The following is a 24,927-nucleotide window of genomic DNA, read 5'->3' on the forward strand; positions in this document are numbered from 1 at the left end:
CTGAGCCCTCGTGCTGCAACTACTGAAGCCGGTGCGCCTAGAGCCTGTGCTCTGCAACAAGAGAAGCCACCGCAATGAGAAGCCTGCACGCTGCAACGAAGAGTAGCCCCCACTCGCTGCAACTAGAGGAAGCCCACGCGCAGCAATGAAGACCCAATGCAGCCAAAAATTAATTAATTAATTAATTAAAAATTGGCTTATAATCAATGTATCTTTAAAAAAAAGAGAGCATGTGATCCACAAAATTACACAGGCAAGGAGCACCCTGGAGGTAACTGATACCCAGGCAAGGGCAGTGGTAGCACAGTTTGGGCATGACCAGGCATACACACAATCCTGGGACCACAGCTGAACTCACCATTGACAACTCTCTTGCACTGAAGCATCTTGAGGTCAATCAGCTCCTGCAGAAGAATCAGAAGGTACATGTCAGTCCTGGACACACAGGTCCTGGGCATAGTGGGGAAGACCTTCATCACACACCTGATGGGGGCTACTTGGCCTGTCACCCTACTATCAACATCAAATCATGGCTTTGGGGACACGTGGTGCTGTCCTCCCCAACCAAGCATGGCAAGCATGGGCCTAAGTGAGCTCCCCTCCATCAGCTGCTCTTCCCAGGGACCTTGCAGAGTCTCGGGCCTAGAAGGGTTGAGCCACTCAGGGAATCAGAGATCAGACAATAGCGTAGGATGTGGACACCTGGACTTTTCTCACCTACTAGTCTCAGCTCCAGTCTATCCCCTCAAAGAAACTCCCACCTCATCCATATGCAAACGGCAAGGTGAAGGGCTCCCAGGAAATGTCCAAGGACAAAAGTGGGGCCAGTGAACAGAAGCACAGGGAGGAAGATTTGAGATTGACACAGGAAAGAAAAGTCTAAAACCCCTATTCAACCTGGGTCACACTTGTGGAAATGAAAGGGGTGAGCTCCTCAGCTCTGGAGATATTCAAAGACTAAGGAAAGAAAGGAAAAAGGGAGTTCTTCAAAACCAGGATCATAAAAAACGAAAGGAAATTTAAGTTTCCTAAAGGGTTGACATTCTCTACCTCTTGGTGGGAGACAAGGCTGCTCTGCTTTGTTCAGTGATCATTTCAATAGATGTGGAAGACAGATCTGAAGAGCCAGGAACCTGTCACACTGACCAGAAGCTCCTGCCCAGGGGTTCTGGGGGACCAGAAGAAGATAGAAAGAAACTCTCAGCCCTGGAACTGATTGCCATACTGACTCCCTATAAGCCTCAGCAAGTCACAACCCCAGTCGGGTGAGCACAATGGCCTTTGCTCCCTCATGGGAGCATTTAGGGCTAAAGTGGCCAAAGGTGTCCTATGGCATCCATGGGGCTCCCCCCAGCATATCCACCATCCAGGTTAATACGTGCTTTATGGGACTTCCCTGGAGGCGCAGTGGTTAAGACTCCAAGCTCCCAATGCAGGGGGCCCGGCAAGCCACAACTAAGGAGCCCACCTGCCACAACTAAGACCTGGCTCAACCAAATAAATAAATAAATAATATATATTTTTTAAAAAAAACATGCTCTGGTTATTTCTGTAGCTATTCTCTCTATGCTGCATCCAGGTCATCAAGTATCTGACGCTCACCAGGCCTGACCACACAAATCACCACCACCAAGCAGTATGGATGCACGGTTGGCATCCAAGCCCCAAGAATCAGTGTGGTGTCCCAAGGGATGGACAGACCCCAACACAGAGCCCCTGTAGGCAGTGATCCTGGTTGCAGGGGCAGGCAAGAAGGCAGGTGGACAAGTGGGCAGCACTGAGTGGCTTGTGCTTATAAAAAGAAGGTTTGCAGCCAGGCTGAGCTTTGGCTAAGAACAAGCAGGAGAAAGTGAGGCAAAACCTTGCTGGGCCCCCACCCCTGCCAGCAGTAACTTGTCCTCCTCAGGATTCCTCAAACCCCCTGCCCAGTCTACCTTCACAGCCTGACCACTTCCTCTTTGTATGATAGTTACAGATGCACCTGTCATACCTTTACCATTAGACAACAAACACCCTGAGGAAGGTTCTCACTTCACACAAAAGTGGGCTTTGAGGACGCTGACCAGGTCCTCCTCAGGGCCCCAAGAGGAGGAGTTGAGGCAAAATGGCCCTTGAATGGTCTTATTTTCTTTTCTGTCTCCCCACTACACCGAAAGAGCCTTTGGGACCTGGACACAGTCTCATTCATCTTTGCATCACTAGCCCCTAGCACGTTGCTAGTGCTCACTGAACATCTGCTGGAGCCACTTCAATGCCTTACATGCAAGCAGATGCTCACCTGGTTGTTAAGTGGAGAAATTAATTTAAATTGTCATCAATAAAACCACACGTGTGCCTGCTCACCCACACACCAACAGTATTGTTTACCAATTTTATTCATTTTAGTTAGCTCTTTGGTTACAGAGTAGAACCTCATAGGTTTTTTTCCACTGCATTTCCTTAATTGGTGAAAACAAACATTGTTTTTCCATGTGGTAGAGTGTATCATCCATGCATCTTCCTACCAAACTGCCTTTTACATCTATACAAGTTGTGCAGAAAAAAAACTATCTTTTGTCAAATTGGATGTTATTTTTCTGTCTCAATTATCACAAATATTTTTCCTTTATCAATATCACTTCCTCAATTTTTATCATACGTATTTTATTTCTATAGAAGAGACAACTCCAATTTTGCCACAAACAATGCCTTCTAGTTCCCAAATCTATCTCCATCATAGTTAAGAATATAATTATAGGGCTCCCCTGGTGGCACAGTGGTTACGAATCCACCTGCCAATGCAGGAGACATGGGTTTGAGCCCTGGCCCGGGAAGATCCCACATGCCGCGGAGCAACTAAGCCTGTGTGCCACAACTACTGAGCCTGCGCTCTAGAGCCCACAAGCCACAACTACTGAACCATGTGCCACAACTACTGAGCCTGCGCTCTAGAGCCCACAAGCCACAACTACTGAACCATGTGCCACAACTACTGCAGCCCACGTGCCTAGAGCCTATGCTCCACAACAAGAGAAGCCACAGCAATAACCCCACACACCACAATGAAGACTAGCCCCTGCTCGCCACAACTAGAGAAAAGCCCGTGTGCAGCAACGAAGACCCAACGCAGCCAAAAATAAATAAAATAAATAAATAAATAAATTTATTTAAGAAAAAGAATATAACTTTGATTGGTTTTTCTCTTCCTTTTAAAACTAATTTGCTTTTTAACTTATCTGAAAATTAAGGCCCTTTCTAAGTCACTTTTTATTCATATGGCTACCCAATGTTTGAACAGCATTTAATTTTAAAGTGCCTTATTATATATGGGCTTATTCTTGTCTGTCACATGTTGTGTTCCTAATACATCCTGCTACCTTCATCTCCGCCATTCCACTTGGCTTGCTTTCTCTATCTGAGCTGATCTTGCTTATCACCAGTGTCTCTCCATGCTACCTTTCCATCCCCATCTCTGGCCTATCTTCATAGTCTTTTAACCTCCAGTTTGGTTAAAGAATCTTTGGTATATCTCTGTTTTCAGAAACACAAATAAACTCAGATTGACAAACTGTGTGATTGCCCGCTCAAAAAAAAAAATCACTGCCAAAATGAATAATTGGAGGTCCAGAAGGAGAGAAGGGATAGAATAAATATTTGAAGAAATAATGGCAGAAAAATTCCCAAATTTGATGAAAAACATTAATCTACACATCCAAGAAGCTCAACAAACTCCAAGTAGAATAAACTTAAAAAAGATCCACACCTAGACACATCACAATCAAACAGCTGAAAATCAAAGACAAAGAGATAATCTTGAAAGCAGCAAGAAAGAAGTGACTTACCATGTACAAGGGATTCTCAATAAGACTAACAACTGATTTTTCATGAAAAACAATGACAGCCAGAAACCAAGGAGGTGAAAGACTTGTACACTAAAAACTATAAAATATTGTTTAAAGAAATTAAAAGAGATTTAAATAAATGAAAAGATATATCCAGACTTCCCCGGTGGTCCAGTGGTTAAGACTCCGCGCTCCCAATGCAGGGGGCCCAGGTTCGATCCCTAGTCAGGGAACTAGATCCTGCATGTCACAACTAAAGATCCTGCATGCCACAACTAAATATCCCGCATGCCGCAACGAAGATCCCCTGTGCCGCACTAAGACCCGGCACAGCCAACTACATAAATAAATAATTTTTTTTTTTAAAAGATATATCATGTTCAATGACTGGAAGATTTAATATCGTTAAGATAGCAATATTCCCCAAACTGATCTGTAGATTCAACACAAACCCCACCAGAATCCTAGCTGCCATTTTTGCAAAAATTGACAAGATGATCCTAAAATTCATATGGAACCTAGAATAGACAAAACAATCTTGAAATAGAAGAATAAAGTTGGAGGATTCACACTTCCTAATCTCAAAACCCACTAGCAAACTATAATAATCAAGATGTATGGTACTGGCATAAGGATAGACACATAGACCAATGGAATAGATTTGAGAGTCCAGATACAAACCAAAACATCTATGACCAACTGATTTTTGACAAGAGTATCAAGACAATTTATTGGGGAAAGAACTGTCTTTTTAACAGGTGCTGGGACAACTGGATATCCACATGCAAGAAAATGAATTTTGATCCCTACCTCATAACGTACACAAAAATTAACTCAAAAAAAAATTAACTCAAAATGCATCCAAGGGCTTCCCTGGTGGCACAGTGGTTGGGAGTCCGCCTGCCGATGCAGGGGACACAGGTTTGTGCCCCGGTATGGGAGGATCCCACATGCCGCGGAGCGGCTGGGCCCGTGAGCCGTGGCCGCTGAGCCTGCGCGTCCGGAGCCTGTGCTCCGCAACGGGAGAGGCCACGGCAGTGAGAGGCCCGTGAAACGCAAAAAAAAAAAAAAAAAAAAAAAAAAATGCATCCAAGACTTAAGTGTAAGAGCCAAAACTATAAAATTCATAGAAGAAAACCTAAGTATAAATCTTTGTGGCTTTAGATTAAGCAATAATTTCTTAGAGATGATACCGAAAGCATAAACAACAAAGGAAAAAATTAGGTAAATTGGACTTCATTAAAATTAAAAATTTTTGTGCATCAAAGGATACTATCAATAAATTGAATCAGGGACTTCCCTGGTGGTGCAGTGGTTGAGAATCCACCTGCCAACAAAGGGGACATGGGTTTGATCCCTGGTCCGGGGAGATCCCACATGCCACAGAACTGCTGAGCCCGCGCACCACAACTGCTGAGGCCCATGCACCTAGAGCCCATGCTCCACAACAAGAGAAGCTGCCACAGTGGGAGGCCCACACACTGCAACGAAGAACCAATGCAACCACACACACACACACACACACACACACACACACACACACAAAGTGAATCAATTATACTTAAATAAAATTTTTAAAAATAAAAAATAAAAATAAAGTCTTTAAAAAAAATAATAAAGTTGAAAAGACGAACCACAGAATGGGAGAAAATATTTGCAAACCATATATCTGATAAAGGTCTAATATCCAGAATATATAAAGAACTCTTACAACTCTTAGAATAGAAAGACAAATAACTCAATTTAAAAATAGGCATAGCATAAAAAGAAACGAAATTGAGTTATCTGTAGTGAGGTGGATGGACCTAGAGTCTGTCATACAGAGTGAAGTCAGAGAAAGAAAAACAAATTCCATGTGCTAACACATATATATGGAATCTAAAAAAAAAAATGGTCTGATGAACCTAGGGGCAGGACAGGAATAAAGATGCAGACATAGAGAATGGACTTGAGGACACAGGGAGGGGGAAGGGTAAGCTGGGAAGAAGTGCGAGAGTAGCATTGACATATATTATATATCTACACTACCAAATGTAAAATAGCTAGCTAGTGGGAAGCAGCTGCATAGCACAGGGAGATCAGCTCGGTGCTTTGTGACCACCTACGGAGTTGGGATAGGGAAGGTGGGAGGGAGGTGCAAGAGGGAGGGGATATGGGGATATATGTATACATATAGCTGATTCACTTTGTTATACAGCAGAAACTAACACACCACTGTAAAGCAATTATACTCCAATAAAGATGTTTAAAAATAAATAAATTAAAATGGGAATAGGATATGAATAAACATTTCTCCAAAGAAGATATATAAATGGACAATAAACATAAGAAAAGATGCTCAACATCATTATTCATTAGGAAATGCAAATCAAAACCACAATGAGGGCTTCCCTGGTGGCGCAGTGATTGAGAGTCCGCCTGCCGATGCAGGGGACACGGGTGCGTGCCCCGGTCCGAGAGGATCCCACATGCCGCGGAGCAGCTGGGCCGTGAGCCATGGCCGCTGAGCCTGCGCGTCCGGAGCCTGTGCTCCGCAACGGGAGAGGCCACAACAGTGAGAGGCTGGCGTACCGCAAAAAAAAAAAAAAAAACACAATGAGGGGAATTCCCTGGCAGTCCAGTGGTTAGGACTCCACGTTCTCACTGTCAAGGGCCTGGGTTCAATCCCTGGTGCAGTCAAAAAATAAAAATAAAAAATAAAATCTATCTTTAAAAAAAAAACACAACACAGTGAGATACCATTTCAGAGCTACTAGGATGGCTATAATCAAGACAGTAAGGGACTTCCTTGGCGGTCCAGTGGTTAAGACTCCGAGCTTCCACTTCAGGGGGCACAGGTTCGATCCCCGGTTGGAGAACTAAAGCTCCCACAGGTCGCACGGAACAGCCAAAAAAAAAAAAAAAAAAGGTTATCTGTTTCTTTAAAAATAAAAAGACAATAAGTGTTGGCAAGGATATGGAGAAATTGGAAATTTCATACACCACTAATGATAATGCAAAATGGTACAGCTGCTTTGGAAAACAGTCAGGCAGTCCCTCAAATGTTTAAACATAGAGTTACCATATGATCCAGCAATTCCATTCTTAGGTATATACCCAAGAGAAATGAAAACATATCCACACAAAAACATGTACACACATGTTAATAGCAGCATGGTTCATAATAGCCAAAAGGTAGAAATAATCCAAATGTCTATCAATTGATGAACCAATAAACAAATTGTGGTATAAACATACAATTGACTATTAATCAGTCATTAAAAGGAATGAAGTGCTGATACATGCAATGATATGCAATGCAAAGAAACCAGACACAAAAGGCCATATATCACATGATCCCATTTATATGAAATGTCCCAAACTGGCAAAGCTATAGAGACAGAAAGTAGACTAGTGGTTTCCAGGGACTGGGGGAGGACGAAGTTGGGGAGTGATTGCTAATGGATATAAGGTTTCTTTTTGGTGTGATGAAAATGTTCAAAAATTGATTGCAGGGTGGATACACAATTTCGTAAATACACTAAAAGCCAATGAATTGTACACCTTAAATTGTTGATTTATATGGTATGTGAACCATATCTCAAAAAAGATGTTAAAAAATGCTGAGAGGAGGGGGCTTCCCTGGTGGCGCAATGGTTGAGAGTCCACCTGCCGATGCAAGGGACAGGGGTTCGTGCCCCGGTCCGGGAAGATCCCACATGCCGCGGAGCCGCTGGGTCCGTGAGCCATGGCCGCTGGGCCTGCGCGTCTGGAGCCTGTGCTCCGCAACGGGAGAGGCCACAACAGTGAGAGGCCCGCGTACCACAAAAAAAAAAAAAAAAAAAAAGTGCTGAGAGGAAAAATTTTGGGTCAATTGGCAAAACTAGAATATGGAAGATAGATCAGAAAAAAAGTATCAGTATTAAATTTACTGAAGATGATGGCTGTATAACAATTGTATAGAAGAATGACTTTATTCTTAGAAAATATCAATGAAGTATTTGAGAAGTAAGATATCATAGTGTATGAAACTTACTCTCAAATAGTTCAGGAGAAAATACATATATTAAAGAGAGAACTCAAATTATAAAACAAATCAAGCAAAATGTTGACAGTAGGTCAGTCTGGGTAAAGGGTATATGGATGTTCTTTGTCCATTCCTGCAACTTTTTCCATAAATAATTTTTTTTCTAAGTTTTAAAGAATTACCCATTCTGGGCAAAGACTTGAATAGAAACTTCTTCAAAGATGATATACTGTATGCTAACACATATATATGGAATCTAAAAAAAAAAATTGTTATGAAGAACCTAGGGGCAGGACAGGAATAAAGATGCAGGCGTAGAGAATGGACTTCAGGACATGGGGAGGGCGAAGGGTAAGCTGGGACGAAGTGAGAGAGTGGCATGGACATATATACACTACCAAATGTAAAATAGCTAGCTAGTGGGAAGCAGCCGCATAGCACAGGGAGATCAGCTCGGTGCTTTGTGACCACTTAGAGGGGTGGGATAGGGAGTGTGGGAGGGAGACACAAGAGGGAGGAGATATGGGGATATATGTATACATATAGCTGATTCACTGTGTTATACAGCAGAAACTAACACACCATTGTAAAGCAATTATACTCCAATAAAGATGTTTAAAAAAAAGATATACTGATGGCCAAGAAGCATATAAAAACATGCTCAACATCACTAATCATCAGAGAAATGCAAATCAAAACCACAATGAGCTATCACCTCATACCTATTAGCATGGCTACTATCAAAAAAAAAGAGAAAATTGCAAGTGTTGGCAAAGATTTTAGAAACTGTGGACTGCTGGTGGGATTGTAAAATGGTGCAAAAGACAGGGAAAACAGTACGGAAGTTCCTCAAAAAATGAAAAATAAAACTACCACATGATCCAGCAAATCCTACTTCTGGGTATATATATATATATATCCCAAAGAATTGAAAGATGGATCTCAAAGGAGTATCTGCACACCTACATTCACAACACTATTCAAAATAGCCAAGAGATAGAAGCAACCCAAATGTCCATCGTCAGATGAATGGATAAGCAAAAGGTAGTATACATATTACATAATATAATATTATTCAGCCTAAAAATGGAAAGAAATCCTGTTACATAGTACAACATGGTTGAACCTTGAGGATATTATGCTAATAAGTGAAATAAGCCAGTCACAAAAAGACAAATATTGCATATTTCCACTTACATAAGGTAGCTAAAGTATTCAAATTCATAGAAACAGAAAGTAGAATGGTGGTTACTAGGGGCTGTGGAGAGGGGAGTTGTTGTTTAACGGGCATAGAGTTTCAGTTTTGCAAGATAAAAAGGTTCTGGAGATCTGTTTCACAACTACTGAACTGTACACTTAAAAACGGTTAATATGGTAAAATTTATGTTATGTGTTTTTTACCACACAAAAAAACTTAAGTACACATTTTGGTAATCAAAGTCTCTTAAGAATATTGCCTTCTCCCTTCATCCTGCCTATTAAAAGGTAGGTGTCCTCTCATGTCTGGGCCACTGGAGTCCTGTTTTTTTGGTTTTTTGTTTTTATTTAATTTTTATTTGAGTGTAATTGATTTACAATGTTGCGTTAGTTCCTGCTGTACAGCAAAGTGAATCAGTTATACATATACATATATCCACTATTTTTTAGATTCTTTTCACATATAGGTCATTACAGAGTATTGAGTAGAGTTCCCTGTGCTATACAGTAGGTTCTTATTAGTTATCTATTTTATATATAGTAGTGTGTATATGTCAATCCCAATCTCCCAATTTATCCCCCTCTCTTTCTCCCAGGTAACCATAAATTTGTTTTGTACATCTGTGACTCTATTTCTGTTTTGTAAATAAGTTCATTTGCACCATTTTTTTAGATTCCACATATAAGTGATATCATATGATATTTGTCTTTCTCTGTCTGATTTACTTCACTCAGTATGACAACCCATGGTCTGTCCATCCATTGTTCTTATAAAAAGGAATAGGGGGCTTCCCTGGTAGCGCAGTGGTTAAGAATCCACCTGCCAGTGCAGGGGACACGGGTTCGAGCCCTGGTCCAGGAAGATCCCACATGCCACGAAGCAACTAAGCCCGTGAGCCACAACTACTAAGCCTGCACTCCAGAACCCACAAGCCACAACTACTGAAGCCCACAGGCCTAGAGCCCGTGCTCTGCAACAAGAGAAGCCACCGCAATGAGAAGCCCATGCACCGCAATGAAGAGTAGCCCCCACTCTCCACAACTAGAGAAAGCCCGCAGGCAGCAACGAAGACCCAACGCAGCCCAAAATAAAACAAATAAAATAAATAAATTTTTTAAAAAAACGAATAATTAAGTGACATCTGATGAAACCCTAGAAAACTCCGTCAATAGGGCAGACCTTGGTAGGGAATCAGACTACTGCTCCCTTAACCTTTGCTGAGCTTTCTTCACCTCCAACTGCTGAGGGTTCTGCAGGCGTTTTAAGGAGGTGCCTGTATGCCTGGTATGCCCTAGGTCCTACACTAGGTCCCGAGAGGTGGATGGTGTGGTTTGACGATCTAACCCACAGATGAGTCACCTCAGGGGAACACAGTAAGATCATCTACACAGCTGGCCTGCAGAGCAACTCTGGATCCACCAGGGGGCACCAGGCGCCATGCTGTGCCTTTCCCAGTACTCAGGGCCCAGTTCCCAGAGACCTACTCACCACAGGTAGGGGTCAGTTGGCCTGCCCACCGGCCTCTGCTCCATAGCAGCTAGGTCTGGGTAAAGGGCCTAGGTCTCTTCTGGCAGAGGTCCCTTAATTTGTTCATAAGCTATACTGACTCTCCCAGAGCAAGTGCTCATCAAACATACAAAGGGTTTTAATCAGTATTTACTTTGCTCCAAACTCAAGCAGAGCCCTGGAAGAATGGATTAGTCACAATCATGAGGAAAACCAAGCTTTGACCAATTAGGAGAGCCACATTCTGAAGTCACCACATAAATCCTGGGACCATGACTTCCCAAGTGCTTGAAAACAACCCTAAGAATTCTCAACAAAGCAGCTGATGAAGCATCCGGAATCTGCGGGTCAGCTCTGTTTCTCACTACCCAGCTTCCGTGACCTCATCACAGACTGATTCCCCCAGGGCTATAAACACATAGTGGCTGTCTGGAGCAGACACCGTGCTGTCATACACTCACTCACTTCCATCCTGGTGTTTCACTCCACCTTATCTCCAAGTGAATATAACTCCACCCTCTGGGGTCCCAGAAAAATGCTGCTCGCACAGGAAAAGTGAAGGCCAAGGAGGCTGAATACGTCAATGTAGGCACTACTGCCTTTTCCTCAATTTTAGCAACCCTCAGAATCTTGCCCCAGAATAAGTTTGAGCCCAGGTGAGCTGGTGCTTTAAAGGCCTGAAGCCCTGACCACCACTTGGTCTAACAGAAGAAACCAGCAGGATGGCCACCGCAGAGACATAAATGAATCTGAAAATAAAGGATTAGCACTCAATGGACCCACTCTTACTTTTCGTGACAGCACAAGATTAGGGAGAGTAGGGACATGAAGGGTCATCAGAGTAAGCAAATAATTGATGGAGACAGTATGCAAAGCACGGGTAGAGAGGAGAGGGACACTATACATCCCGGGCCTTGAAGCAACCATGGGGCTACAGCTGGACAGAGATGGAGTTGGGGCAGCAGGGAAGAAGCAGGGGGCTTCATCCTTGAGTCTGAGTCATCCCACAGGACCCTATTGGTAAACATGGACTAAGTGGATGAAGAGCTAGCATGCGCCCTCTGTCCTGGGGTGGAGGAGAATCACAAGTAATGAAAGGTAACAGCTGTTCTCTGGGATTTCATCTTTTTGGTTCCCCAGACCTCAGAATCTGAGTCCCCAATTCTTCATAGTTCCTCCTCCCAATCCCCTTCCAAATCCAAGAGGTTTTTTCTGGAGGCCAAGGAGAGTGCTGGCCAGGAAAGGCTATACCTAACCCATGGCTGACCACCCTGGGGCCAGAGTGTAGTAGGCTCAAGGGTTGAGTGACCAGATGAATATGCTCAGCACACTACCACATTCCCCTGGGACTGGCCCCTGGGAACAGGCTCCTCCCTGCCGTAGGCACGTTCTGGCAGCCTGGAAGATTTATGGATGTACACTAACAGCCCAGCTCACATGTTTGGGACCTCCTCACCTCTACTTCGACAAACCACTTAAAAGTCAGGTCTTGGGTCTCTGTGACCCTGAACTCTGGAAAATCCCTTTCTGACTCCCACCTTTGGACAACACATACACCCTCCTTCCCATTTCACCTTGTCACCACCCTAGATGCCCCTGCCCCTGTCCTGCTGTAGATACTGGCATGCCAATCCCTGCCATGGGCATCCCCCTGCCAGGCTTCTCAAGCTCTCCTTCCTATAAAGCTGCAAACCAGTATCACTGTGCACACCTGCCTGCCAGGCACATCTCCCAGTGCCCATTCCCCATGGGAATAGGACCAAAACACCTTCACTTCCTTTCCTCAGGTCCCTAGCCCACACTTGTCACCCTCATTTCCAACAGAAGACTGACTTCCTACATCTTGTAAAACAAGTCTCTCAGGCAAAACCCCTCAGTTTCCCTCCCTTTCATCATCTTCGTCCTCTCCTCCTTGCCCTATCTCAGAGGAAGGCAGGTCCTACCATCTCGTCAAGAATCCTGTCCCCTCCAAGACCTGGCCCTACAAATCCCCCTAATGCCCCAAATCTTCAGGCTTCCCCTCATTGTTAAGTCCTTCTTCCTAAGCTACAAACAAGCAAGTTACCAACAAACAACTCCATTCACCCATCTTCCTTCACCTCCAGCTATACACTTCCTCCCTTCACCTCTTGAATTTCTGGGAGGTAGTCAGCAGCCTTATTTCTACTTTCTCACTTTGCTGCTTACTCCTCAATCCATTAACCCCTCAAATGTTCACATCTATGTGCCACAGTTGTCCCCTAATCAGATAATTTTCTTTTTTAAATTTTATTTATTTATTTAGGCTGTGCTGGGTCTTAGCTGCAGCACATGGGGTCTTCGTTGCAGCATGCAGGCTTCTTAGTTGCGGCACGTAGACTCTTAGTTGTGGCATGCCTGCGGGATCTAGTTCCCTGACCAGGGATCAAACCCAGGCCCCCTGCATTGGGAGTGTGGAGTCTTACCCACTGGACCACCAGGGAAGTCCCTACACCAGTGTCTTTCTTTTCAATTAAACTTTTTAAAAAATATTTATTTATTTATTTTGGCTGCGCCAGGTCTCATTTGCGGCATGTGGGATCTTTGTTTCGGTGTGTTTAGTTGCAGCATGCGGTATGTTTAGCTGCGGCATGCGGGCTCTTAGTTGTGGCATGCAGGCTTCTTAATTCAGCATGCAAACTCTTAGTTGAGGCATGCATGTGGGATCAAGTTCACCGACCAGGGATTGAACCCGGCCCCCCTGCACTGGGAGCGCAGAGTCTTAACCACAGGACTACCAGGGAAGACCCTACACCAGTGGCTTTCTTTTCAATTAAACTTTTTATTTTGAGATAATTGGAGGTTCACATGCAATTGTAAGAATGTGAGATTCTATGTACCCATTGTCTAATTTCTCCTCATGGTAACACCTTGCAAAACCGTAGTACAATATCGCGACCAGGATGTTGACGCAGAATAGTTCCACCACCACAAGGATTCCTTGTGTTTCCCTTTTATAACCACAGTCCTCACCCCACCGCAGGTGGCACTTAAAGATGGAAATATTAGAAGCACTGGGGTAGTTTCTCTAACCTCTCACACCGACTAGAGGGACATATCAGGATTGGGGATTGCGGGGGAAGCTGCCCAGATAATTCTGATGCATGCCCAACTGAGAACCACTGCTCCCAGTCCCTATCCAATATCAGCTACTCCTGTAAGTCTATTTTTCCTAGAAGATGCTTTCTAAACCTGGGTCTGAAGTCTTAATATTCTCCACAGCAGCCGGCCAGTAGCTGGTCCACTAGCTACTGCCACCAGAAAATCCTATGGTTTCCAAAACCAACCCCATCCAGCTTCCCTGGCCTGAATCTGGTCCTTTTCCTGCTCTTCCTGATCTTGAGTTCACTCATTCATGTACTGAATGTGTATTAACTCCTATGGGGGCCACAGCAGTGACCTGACACGATGCTCATCTAGCCATCTGGCCCAGGTGTCCCACAATGCCTCCGTGCTGCCCAGGCTCCTGGTCCTCAGCAGGGCTCACAGGACTCCTGTGTGTTTGTCTTCTGCTGCCTTCAGTGAGCACCTGTGAAGGGAGAGCCCATTCTGCCTCCTCTAACTCCTGACCACTCCCACCCACAGATGGGGAGGCTGCACCTGTGGAAGAGCTCTCTGGGAAGATCAGGAGCCCCTTACCTCACAGTACACAATGTCCGCTCCATAGTCCAGGGCCAGCAGCCGCATTGGGAGAGTCCCTACCCGAACCATAGGGGCTAAGATGAGTTTGTTGTGGTAGCACAGAGAGAGGCTGTTCACAATCATTCCTGAAGAAAGAGAGTCAGAAATTCAAATGGAGAAAATCTCTTCTGTTATCCAGAGAAGGCTTTCCTTCTTCTTTCCAACACATAGTATTTGGTTTTCCTTTTCTCTTATCATAAAAACAATGCATGCTCATTTATGCATCCAACAAATATTTATTAAGTGTCTACTCTGAACCAGTCACTGTCCTAGTCTTTGGGGATACATAAGAGAAGAAAACAGACAAAGATTCCTACTCTGGTAGAGCTTTCATTCCAGTGGGGAAAAAGGCAAAAACAATAAGCATAATAAATAAATTACATAGTATGATGGAAAATTGATAGTGCTATAGAGTAAAAAGAGCAGGGAGAAAGGAGATTGAAAACACTGCAGATGGGTTAAGAATTTTTTCCAGTTTCATTGAGATAAAATTACATATGATATTGTATTAGTTTAAGGTGTACAACACAAAGATTTCACATATGTATATATCACCAAATGATTACCACAATAAGTTTAGACAATATCTATCACCTCACATAATTTTTTTCTTATCATGAGAACCTTTAAGATCTACTGTCTTTGCAACTTTCAGGATACAATACTTCCGCAGTGGCACAGTGGTTAAGAATCTGCCTGCCAGTGCAGGGGACACAGAATCGACCCCTAGTCCGGGAAGATATCATATGCTGCGGAGCAACTAAGCCCGTGCGCCACAACTACTGAGCCTGCGCTCTAGAGCCCGTGAGCCACAACTACTGAGCCCACGTGCCGCAACTACTGAAACCCGCGTGCCCAGAGCAGGTGCTCCGCAACAAGAGAAGCCACCACAATGAAAAGACTGTGCACCACAACGAAGAGGAGCCCCCGCTCACCCCAACTAGAGAAAGCCCACGTGCAGCAACGAAGACCCAATGCAGCCAAAAATAAACAAATAAATTAAATTAAAAAAGAAAAAATATACAATACAGTATTGTTAACCATAGCTGCCATGCTGTACATTACATCCCAGAATTTATTTGTCTTGTAACTGGAAGTTTGTATCCTCTGACCACCTTCACCCATTCCCCCCCCACCTCATCCCCATAGGTTAAAATTTTAAATAGAGAAGCCAAGATAAGCTTCAATGAGAAGATGACATCTGAGCAGAGATTTGAGTTAGCCAAGTTGGTATCTGGTGGAAGAGTGCACAGGAGAAGAAAGGGCCAGTGCAAAGACCCTGGGTCAGGAGCTTCTCTGGTGTGTTAGAAGAACAGGAAGGAGGCCACTGTGGTTGCAGCACGGAAAGGAGAAGCGAGTAATGGAAGTCAGATACACGATGGATGGAGAGCAGTAAGCAGATAGGACACAGCGGTCAGACCCCGAATGGCCTTGTAGGACGCTCTGCGGGCTGTGTTAGCTCTTCACAATAGGAGCCAGTGAAGGGTTTTAAGGAGAGGAGTGGCATGACTGATCACATTCCCCATGATCACGGTGACTGCTGTATGAAAAACAGACTGTGGGGGCCACGGTAGACACAGGCAGGTCAGTTAGAAGGCTCTTCAGTCACCGATGTCAGAGATGATGGTGGCTCAGGACGGAGAGATAGTAGGGGAGGTGGTGAGAAGTGGTCACATTCTAAAAATATTTTGAAGGTAGAGCAACAGGAGTAAATCGAAGAAAATCAAAATCCCGTGTCCCAGAGATAACTGTTAATTTATTTATTCTAAGTAAACATGGTCCCCTCTAAAAACCACAAATCTTGCCAAGGATGCGCTTCTCAGAGGTACTAACTTTTTACTCCTCAGCCTACTCTGGCCTGGCCTCCCCCTCTGCCACTCTCCCAAAACTGCTCTGATTAAAGTCACCAATTACCTCGAAGTTGCTCAATCTACGAGACACTGACCTCTCCTCAAATTGTTTTGCTAGCAGCACATGGCATGGTTGAGCCTCCCCTCTTCCTTGATCTCTCTCATCCCTGGGTTCGTCGACTGCACACTCTCCCAGTTTTTCTCTCTACCCCTGCTTTTCAGTCTCTTTTGCTGGTTTCACCTCCTCCCCTCACAGGTTGAGGTTGCTCCTTAGTCATGGGTCTTCTTCCCTTCTAATTTCACACATCCTCCCTCACAAATTTATTCACTCCCATGGTTTAAAATAGTGGCTATGATCATCTCCAAAGGCATCCCAACCTCACACCAACTGCTCAAAACACATCCCCACTCGGATGTCTTAAGGGCATCTTCTACTCAACATGTAGAAAACAAAGCCTTGATCTCCCCTCCTAAGCCTTGTCTTCTGTCTCCAATTATTTATTCAACAGACACTTACTGAGCCCCTAAGATATGCCAAGCACTGGTAGGCACTAGAGATAAAATGATGAGGCAGGAGGGAAAGGTTCAATAGAACAGAGGGTTATAGACAGGGAAGTTACAAATATGTGTGAAATTAAAACTGTGTATGGTGCTATGAAGGAGCAGTTACGTAAGGCTGTGGGAGCCTATGTCAGCAGGGAAGAGACTGATGGGGGTTGAGGAGGGCCTCCCTTAAGAAATACTCTCTGGGGGGCTTCCCTGGTGGCACAGTGGTTGAGAGTCCGCCTGCCGATGCAGGGGACATGGGTTTGTGCCCCGGTCCGGGAAGATCCCACATGCCATGGAGCAGCTAGGCCCGTGAGCCATGGCCGCTGAGCCTGCGCGTCCGGAGCCTGTGCTCCACAACGGGAGAGGCCACAACAGTGAGAGGCCCGCGTACCGCCAAAAAAAAAAAAAAAAAAAAAAAAAAAAAAGAAATACTCTCTGGGGACTTCCCTGGTGGCGCAGTGGTTCAGAATCCGCCTGCCAGCACTATTCACAATACCCAGGACATGGAAGCAACCTAAGTGTCCATCAACAGATGAATAGATAAAGAAGACGTGGCACATATATACAATGGAATATTATTCAGCCATAAAAAGAAATGAAATTGAGTTATTTGTAGCGAGGTGGATAGACCTAGAGTCTGTCACACAGAGTGAAGTAAGTCAGAAAGAGAAAAACAAATACCGTATGCTAACACATATATATGGAATCTAAAAAAAAAATGGTTCTGATGAACCTAGGGGCAGGACAGGAATAAAGACGCAGACATAGAGAATGGACTTGAGGACACGGGAAGGGGGAAGGGCAAGCTGGGACGAAGTAAGAGAGTTGCACTGACATATATACAATAACAAATGTAAAATAGCTAGCTAGTGGGAAGCAGCTGCATAGCACAGGGAGATCAGCTCGGTGCTTTGCGACCACCTAGAGGGGTGGGATCAGGAGTGTGGGAGGGAGACGCAAGAGGGAGGGGATATGGGGATATAGGTATGTATACAGCTGATTCACTTTGTTACACAGCAGAAACTAACACACCATTGTAAAGCAATTATACTCCAATAAAGATGTTTAAAAAAATAAACAAAGAATCCGCCTGCCAATGCAGGGGACACGGGTTTGCTCCCTGGTCCGGGAAGATCCCACATGCCGCGGAGCAACTAAGCCTGTGAGCCACCACTACTCAGCCCATGCGCCACAACTACTGAGCCCATGCGCCACAGCTACTGACACCTGCGCTCATAGAACCCGTGCTCCACAACAAGAGAAGTCACTGCATTGAGAAGCCCGTGCACCACAACGAAGAGTAGCCCCTGCTCGCCGCAACTACAGAAAGCCCACGCGGGGCAACAAAGACCCAATGCAACCAAAAATAAATAAATAAATAAATAAATAAGTTAATTAAAACTTATATTAAAAAAAGAAAGAAAGAAAAAATCTCTGCTGGGAATTCCCCGGTGGTCCAGTGGTTAGGACCCTGTGCCTCCAGTTCAGGGGGCCTGGGTTCAATCCCTGGTTGGGGAACTAAGATCCTGCAAGCTGGCATTGCAGCCCAAATAAAAATGAAATAAAATAAAATATAATAAAAGAAAACAAGAAAGAATCTCTGATTCAAGGTCTAAAGGGTGAGGTGTTTGTCAGGCCAATATGTGGGGAGAAAATTTTTCCCATTTTAGTAAGTAGCACCTCCATTTACCCAATTACACATCCTTAACCCACATTCCCCACATCCAATTCATCACTATCTCCTATTCACTTCCAAGCCATCACTAACCTTCCAAATATGACTCTAACCTGCCTGCTTTACTCCATCTGCAAGGCCACCACTGTGCACAAAGCCAGTCTCCTAATGCGTCTCCCCAAATCTACTCCTGCCCCCTCCTATCCATTCTCTTACAATAGCCAGTACGGTGTCTGAAAAAGGCATCTCTGCTAACACCACTTCTCTGTTTATACCCTGCAATGGCTTCCCACCAAGTTTAGGATAAATCCCAAACAGATGATGGACTGGAGGTTGAAACACAAGAAGGAGGTAGGTGTTAGGTTAGAAAGAGGGATAAAGAGTCTAGGCAAACAGCAAAAAGGGCTGAAAAGAAAATGATCAGCACTTGTACAACAGTCCTGATGCAGGCAGGAAAATGCAGGAATAGTGAAGGAATACCAATAGCCACTTTTTATTTCTGCAATGCCTTTGCAATTCCCAAAGTGCTTCATTTATAACTGTGATTCTCAAACCTAGCTATACATTAGAATCATCTGGAGAGATTTTTAAAACTACCAATGGCCAGGCCTCACCCCAAGCCAATTAAATCAGAATATACAGTTCACTAAGGCAGGAATTTTGTCTGTTTTGTTCACTGTCCATATGAAAAGTACCTGGCACATACATGGTGCTCAGAAAATATTTACTGAATGAATAAATGAACGAAGGAATGTACCACTATCACCTGAGATCCAAGGAAGAATTCTTCTCAAACCTTAGGGAGTAACCAGGTAACGTCAATTACCATGGCAGCCCTGGGAAAAACATTACCAAGTGACACCAACACTCCCAGGAGCCTACATTTGTTTCCACAATAAGTAAACCTTTCTCATTTCTAAAGTACTATACTGTGAAATATGCATCTCAGTCACAACTAGAGGTTACTCAATGTCTGCTGTGAGCAGGAGGAAGAGAAGGGCCTTACACAGTATCTAAAGCAATGACAAGAAGAAACTAGGGGCCATGGGCAGAGACAGACAGGCTCAGACAGGCTCCAATCCCTATGACATTCTGAGGTGATCACATTGTAAGGGCTCAAGCATGAGAAAGCAGCCACTAACCAGCTACCCTGTCTCAAATATTTGGAGAAAGTCAGTGAAAATACATACCTATGTATTATCCTTTTCTGATAATTCTTTCAGTGTATCCCTTCTGGCTTTGTGCAAAGCGATTCTTTGTTTTGTACCTGAAAAATGAGTGGCACATGTAAATGGATGAAACATGTCAGAGCAGACATCCAAGGAGCTCTTCAGCTAACGAACGAGGAGCTCTGAGTTCTGGGAAAGAATAGTAAAAGTAGTGTAGAATCACAATATCTTAGAGCATCCTTTATATCAACTCCCCTCTATCATATCACCAATCAGTGGTCATCAGCCTATACATGAACTTTGCAGTGACAGAAAACCCAGCACTCTCTAGACAGATCTAGGCATTTTTAGTTGTTACAGCAGTCTATATCAAATTCAGAATCTGACTCCCTGTCACGCATCAGCCCCAGTCTCCCTTCTGGAATGGTACACCCCATGGCACACCTCATCTCTTTTCCATCTGGCACATTTCCCAAACACATGAGGACAATTTTGTTCTTCCTAAAGTTCTCTTTTCCCACGTCACCCTCTTAAATCACTCCTTCCTGTGTTTATGACTTTCAGGAACCCCCAAGGTTTTCTCATCCCAAGGACATGACAAGCAACGGCATCAGTGTGCCTGCTACAGATTCTGGGAAAGGGGCAGGGCCACACAAGAGTCTGGCAAATGTGACTGACCACCTGAAGTGAGAGTACATGTGACAACCTCAGCCTCTCTTCAGTCCTCAGCCTCTATCCAAGGTTTCTCCATAGCACACTATTGACATTTGGGGCCAGATAATTCTTTTGGGGTGGTGGGGAGGGCTGTCCTATGCCTTGTACGATACGTAGTAGCATCCTGGCCTCTACCCACTAGAGGCCTGCAGCACCACCACCACCCCCACGATGTGACAAAGAAAAATGTCTCCAGCCATTGTCAAACGTCCTGGGGGAAGGGTGAGGGCAAAATCACCCTCACTCAAGAGGCACTGCTCTATCCAATGACTCTGTTCACCCAAGAGTACTCAAAACTCCTCTGTTGGCTTAACAGGTAACTCTCCAGAAAGACTATCGTGTATCAAAATGCTATTTGAAATTTAATAGTATTTATCTCTATAACGGTATCTAATGAAAGTAAAACTCTTTCTCCAGATGTTAAGAACCTCCCAGGTGGTTAATCCACATTTACCTTATCTCCTACCCCAGGCACTGGAAATTACAGAAATGATCGGACACCCATTTTCGGGATCCGTTCAGGAAGTACCAGTAGTGTATGTAAGGCTTTTCGGCAACCTGAACAACTGAATTCAAGTAAAATATTCTGCCTGACCATGGTTTTGTGAGACAAGCCACAAACCTGTAGCAGGACCCTCCTCGCTGCTATTTACGGAATTGAGGTATCTGACTGGAAAGCCGGTGGAGGTGAACTAGCCAAGAAAGCAGTGGGTTCAGGATGAGAAGTTGGAAAGGGTGACAAGGGAGGGGAGAATGAACCTCAGCTGAAAAGAAAGGGGAAAAGTACCAAGCGATGAGTTCTCTTGACTGAAGAGAAGATGCGCTGAGGGCCATCAGCTTGCCCTCGGGGCCCTCAGCTCTCTGGGGAGCTCTAAGGGAAGGGTGAGCCTGGATCTACGACTCCGGACTCCTGGTCTCGGCCCCCAGGCCTGACCATTCACTCAGACTCTCAATAAATACTTGTGAAGTTACAGGGGGAGACCCGAACTGGCCAAGCCATGACAGGAGCTGTGAGGGCGACAAAAGAGCATTGCAGGGATCGGACATCGGATCGCCACAAGCCCTCCACCCTCCTGGTTCGTAATGCCAGGGCCCCATCGCCGCGTATCGCCGGACCCCGGTCCTGCCTCCATCGCGCACCCTTCCCCAAGGTTGGCCGGGGCCTGGAGTCACCATTCCCTGTTCGGACCTACAGACCTCGCCGCTGCTGAGCTCTACAGATCCCGCTCCTTCCACACAGTTCGCTAATTCCGCGGGCCTTACTGAGCCACGCCAGCCACCGTCCGCGAGGCCTTGGCGCGCCCGTGACGTCACTGTCGTGCGCCTCTCCCGCGGTGAGGGGAGTATGGCTCTAGCACGGCGGCTGCGGCTGTTGTCGCTCGCGGCTCGGTTGCTTCTGGCGCCTCGCCGGGACCTGACGGTCCGCGGTCCCAACGAGCCCCTGCCCGTGGTGCGCATTCCGCGGGCTCTACAGCGGCGGCAGGAAGAGCGGCAGAGCAGGCAGCGGAGCCCCCCGCGGCCGGTGCTGGTGCGACCTGGGCCGCTGCTGATCTCAGCGCGGCGACCGGAGTTGAACCAGCCGGCACGCCTCACGCTGGGCCCTTGGGAGCCCGCGCCACTCGCTTCGCGCGGCTGGAGGAATCGGCGCGCCCACGGGGACCATTTCTCCATCGAGCGCGCGCAACATGAGGCTCCAGCGCTGCGGAACCTCTCGTCCAAGGTCAGCTTCACCGATCTGGGTCTGGAGCGCCGCGTTCTGAGCGCACTACAAGAGGCTGCTCCCGAAGTTGTTCGGCCCACAACCGTGCAGTCGAGTACCATTCCCCCACTCCTTCGCGGCCGCCACATCCTCTGCATCGCAGAAACCGGCAGTGGCAAAACTCTCGGCTACATGCTACCTCTCCTTCAACGGCTCTTGGGCCAGCCAAGCCTGGACCCCTGTCGTATCCCTGCTCCTCGAGGCCTGGTTCTTGTGCCTTCTCGAGAATTAGCCGAACAGGTGCGGGCCGTGGCCCAGCCCTTGGGCAGCTCCTTGGGCCTCCAGGTGCGGGAGTTAGGGGGAGGCCATGGCATGAGTAGGATCAGGCTGCAACTGTCCAAACATCCTCCAGCAGATATACTAGTGGCCACTCCGGGGGGTCTGTGGAAGGCCCTGAAAATTAAACTGATCAGCCTGGAGCAGCTCTCTTTCTTGGTGTTGGATGAGGCAGACACGCTGTTGGATGAAAGCTTCCTGGAACTGGTGGATTACATCTTGGAGGGGAGCCATATAGCAGAAGGCCCAGCTGACTTAAAAGACCCCTTCAATCCCAAAGCTCAGTTAGTGCTGGTGGGGGCCACATTTCCCGAAGGTGTAGGCCAGCTGCTGAGTAAAGTTGCCAGCTTAGACTCTCTAACCACTGTTAGCAGTGACAAGCTCCACTGCATCATGCCTCATGTCAGACATACATTCATGAGACTGAAGGGAACAGAGAAGGTGACTGGGTTGGTGCAGATCCTCAAGCAGCATGACAGAGCATCTAGGACTGGCCCCGCAGGAACTGTTCTGGTGTTCTGTAATTGCTCCAGCACTGTGAACTGGCTGGGGTATATTCTGGATGACCACAAAATCCAACACTTAAGACTGCAGGGACAGATGCCAGCCTCAATGAGAGCAGGCATCTTCCAGTCCTTCCAGAAGGGCTCCCGAGACATACTTCTCTGCACAGACATCGCCTCTCGGGGCCTGGACAGCACCCAGGTGGAGCTAGTCATCAATTATGATTTCCCTCTCACCCTGCAAGACTACATCCACAGAGCAGGGAGGGTGGGCCGGGTGGGGAGCGAGGTGCCAGGCACCGTCGTCAGCTTTGTGACCCATCCCTGGGACGTGAGCCTGGTTCAGAAGATTGAGCTGGCAGCTCGCCGGAGGAGAAGTCTTCCAGGACTAGGGTCCTCAGTGAGACAGCCTTTGCACCAGCAAACCTTATTGCAGCAGGCTTATATATGATGCCGTAACAGGCACCTTTCCCTCTGTGCTGGATGGTGTGAGCACACTTGTCAGTAGGGTGCTCTGGGCTGCCTAGTCACCTTCTGAAGGCCCGGGCTGCTGTCTGCCTTCAAAAGGTAAGCTGCTGGCCAACACTGGAGGGTGAACTACTGAGCATGGCTCTCTGTAGTCTTTCACATGAAGAATAAAGTCGATCTTGACTCTGTATTGGGTCGTGGTTTCTAACAATAAGCGATGTTTCTATGGGTGTCCCTTAATAACAGTTTCCTTCCACTGGGGCAGAATTCACTAGACTCTGAGAAGATTCACACTCCAAACTACCACACTTAGGACGAAGGCTCTTTCAATTGATGTTTTAGTTTAAATTTTATTTCCTGCCCCCAAACATCCATTAAGCCCCCAGGAGAAGGAAAAGGGGATGTGACTAGCAATAGAGAGAAACTTTCTTCACAACAACGGCCATGGCAAGCTTAGGCACTTTTGGTGAAATCTCTCTGGGAAGTACTGGCAGAGGAATAAAAGGCAAACTGACACAGAAATATTGCTTGGTGTGCACTTCCAGGCTCTGCTTTCTTTCTCATCTCTTGGTGGCAGGTGGAGGAAGAGGAGAAAAGGTTAAACTTTTTTATAAACCGGCAGAATAAGCTTATAACATCCTCTCACTATCTCTGTATAGGTTGTAGTCTCTGCAGCACTACATAAGCTTTACCCAAAGTAATGAACAGTTGAAAGTCAAATGTAATACTTCACCAAACAACTTAAAAATGCTTGCACACGAAAGGATTAAGTTGCAGAGAACACAAATGGACCCAGAGCAACCTTTGCCAAAAGAGAGTACTGTGCTAAATGTACAGTCACAGCTCTTTTCCATATGAAGAAACAGAAGGATAAAAGAACTTGGTCAAAATCACACAGGTAAGTAGGACAGAATCTGGTCTGTCTGTCCTGAGGGTTGTGTTCTTTAACCACCAGGCTAGCTTTTCTCAAATCTGATTCATGCATAGAATAACTATACACCTCTGTTTGCCTTGAATATTCCCTGTTTATACGTATGCCTGCTGCAGTTTTTAATATTGCCCACTTTGACTCCCCAAAGCAACCGAGAATACACAATAATTTGGTCACTCTATCCATGGACCACTGTGGTGGGACTGCCGAGGAAGCTTATTAAAAGTGCAGCTTCCTGGGCTTCCCTGGTGGCACAGTGGTTGAGAGTCCGCCTGCCGATGCAGGGGACACGGGTTCGTGCCCCGATCTGGGAAGATCCCACATGCCGTGGAGCGGCTGGGCCCGTGAGCCATGGCCGCTGAGCCTGTGCGTCTGGAGCCTGTGCTCCCCAACTGGAGAGGCCACAACAGCGAGAGGCCCGCGTACCACAAAAAAAAAAAAAAAAAAAAAAAAAGTGCAGCTTCCTGAGCCCTACTCCAGATCTAGATAAGTTTTCTGAGAGTTGGCTCAAGAATCCAGGTACAAGTCTTTTTAAGTGCTTTTGTGGAACCCCTCAGGTGAGTCTCTCGCTCTCTTAAGTTAATAAACCACTTATTCTGCCCCCCCCAGAGGCCCAGCCAGGTCCAGTTAAGGTAGGAGTCCCCGCACCACATCAGAGGGATGCTCCCAGCCAAGTAGTCTCTGGAGCCTTGGAGAATCTGAATGGTCTCATGCTGGCCCACCTGCCGTGATAAACCTCCTCCAGAGCATTCCCCTTCACATTTTACCTTCTACCACTCCCAAAGGCAGTCCGCTCCAATGAG

General features: G+C 45.9%; 2 protein-coding genes across 3 annotated transcripts in view; one reads left to right on the forward strand and one right to left on the reverse strand.

The window, feature by feature from the left end:
- Positions 1–21,473, reverse strand: part of DUS2 (dihydrouridine synthase 2) — a 45,426-nt gene extending 23,953 nt beyond the window's left edge. Inside the window, exons 1-4 of one of the 2 annotated variants that reach the window (XM_082608269.1) lie at positions 21,385–21,473; positions 19,495–19,571; positions 14,189–14,316; positions 359–404 (exon numbers count right to left, since the gene is read on the reverse strand). In XM_082608269.1, coding sequence (XP_082464395.1) covers positions 359–404; positions 14,189–14,314 — 172 coding nt within the window. In that variant the 5' untranslated portion in view covers positions 14,315–14,316; positions 19,495–19,571; positions 21,385–21,473. The remainder of the gene's footprint in view (positions 1–358; positions 405–14,188; positions 14,317–19,494; positions 19,572–21,384) is intronic. The other variant, XM_082608270.1, reaches the window with a different exon arrangement.
- Positions 21,474–21,529: 56 nt separating this feature from the next.
- Positions 21,530–23,447, forward strand: DDX28 (DEAD-box helicase 28). Its single transcript, XM_082608268.1, has one exon. It carries the CDS (start codon positions 21,533–21,535, stop codon positions 23,174–23,176), a length of 1,644 nt encoding a protein of 547 aa, XP_082464394.1. The 5' UTR covers positions 21,530–21,532; the 3' UTR covers positions 23,177–23,447.
- Positions 23,448–24,927: the final 1,480 nt, after the last annotated feature.

Source organism: Mesoplodon mirus, assembly GCF_964341445.2.
Source record: "Mesoplodon mirus genome assembly, chromosome: 19".
Lineage (NCBI taxonomy): Eukaryota > Metazoa > Chordata > Mammalia > Artiodactyla > Ziphiidae > Mesoplodon > Mesoplodon mirus.

Excerpts from the sequence above, each read along its gene's own strand:
- DDX28 (XM_082608268.1), top strand. The coding sequence starts at position 21,533 with ATGGCTCTAGCACGGCGGCTGCGGCTGTTGTCGCTCGCGGCTCGGTTG.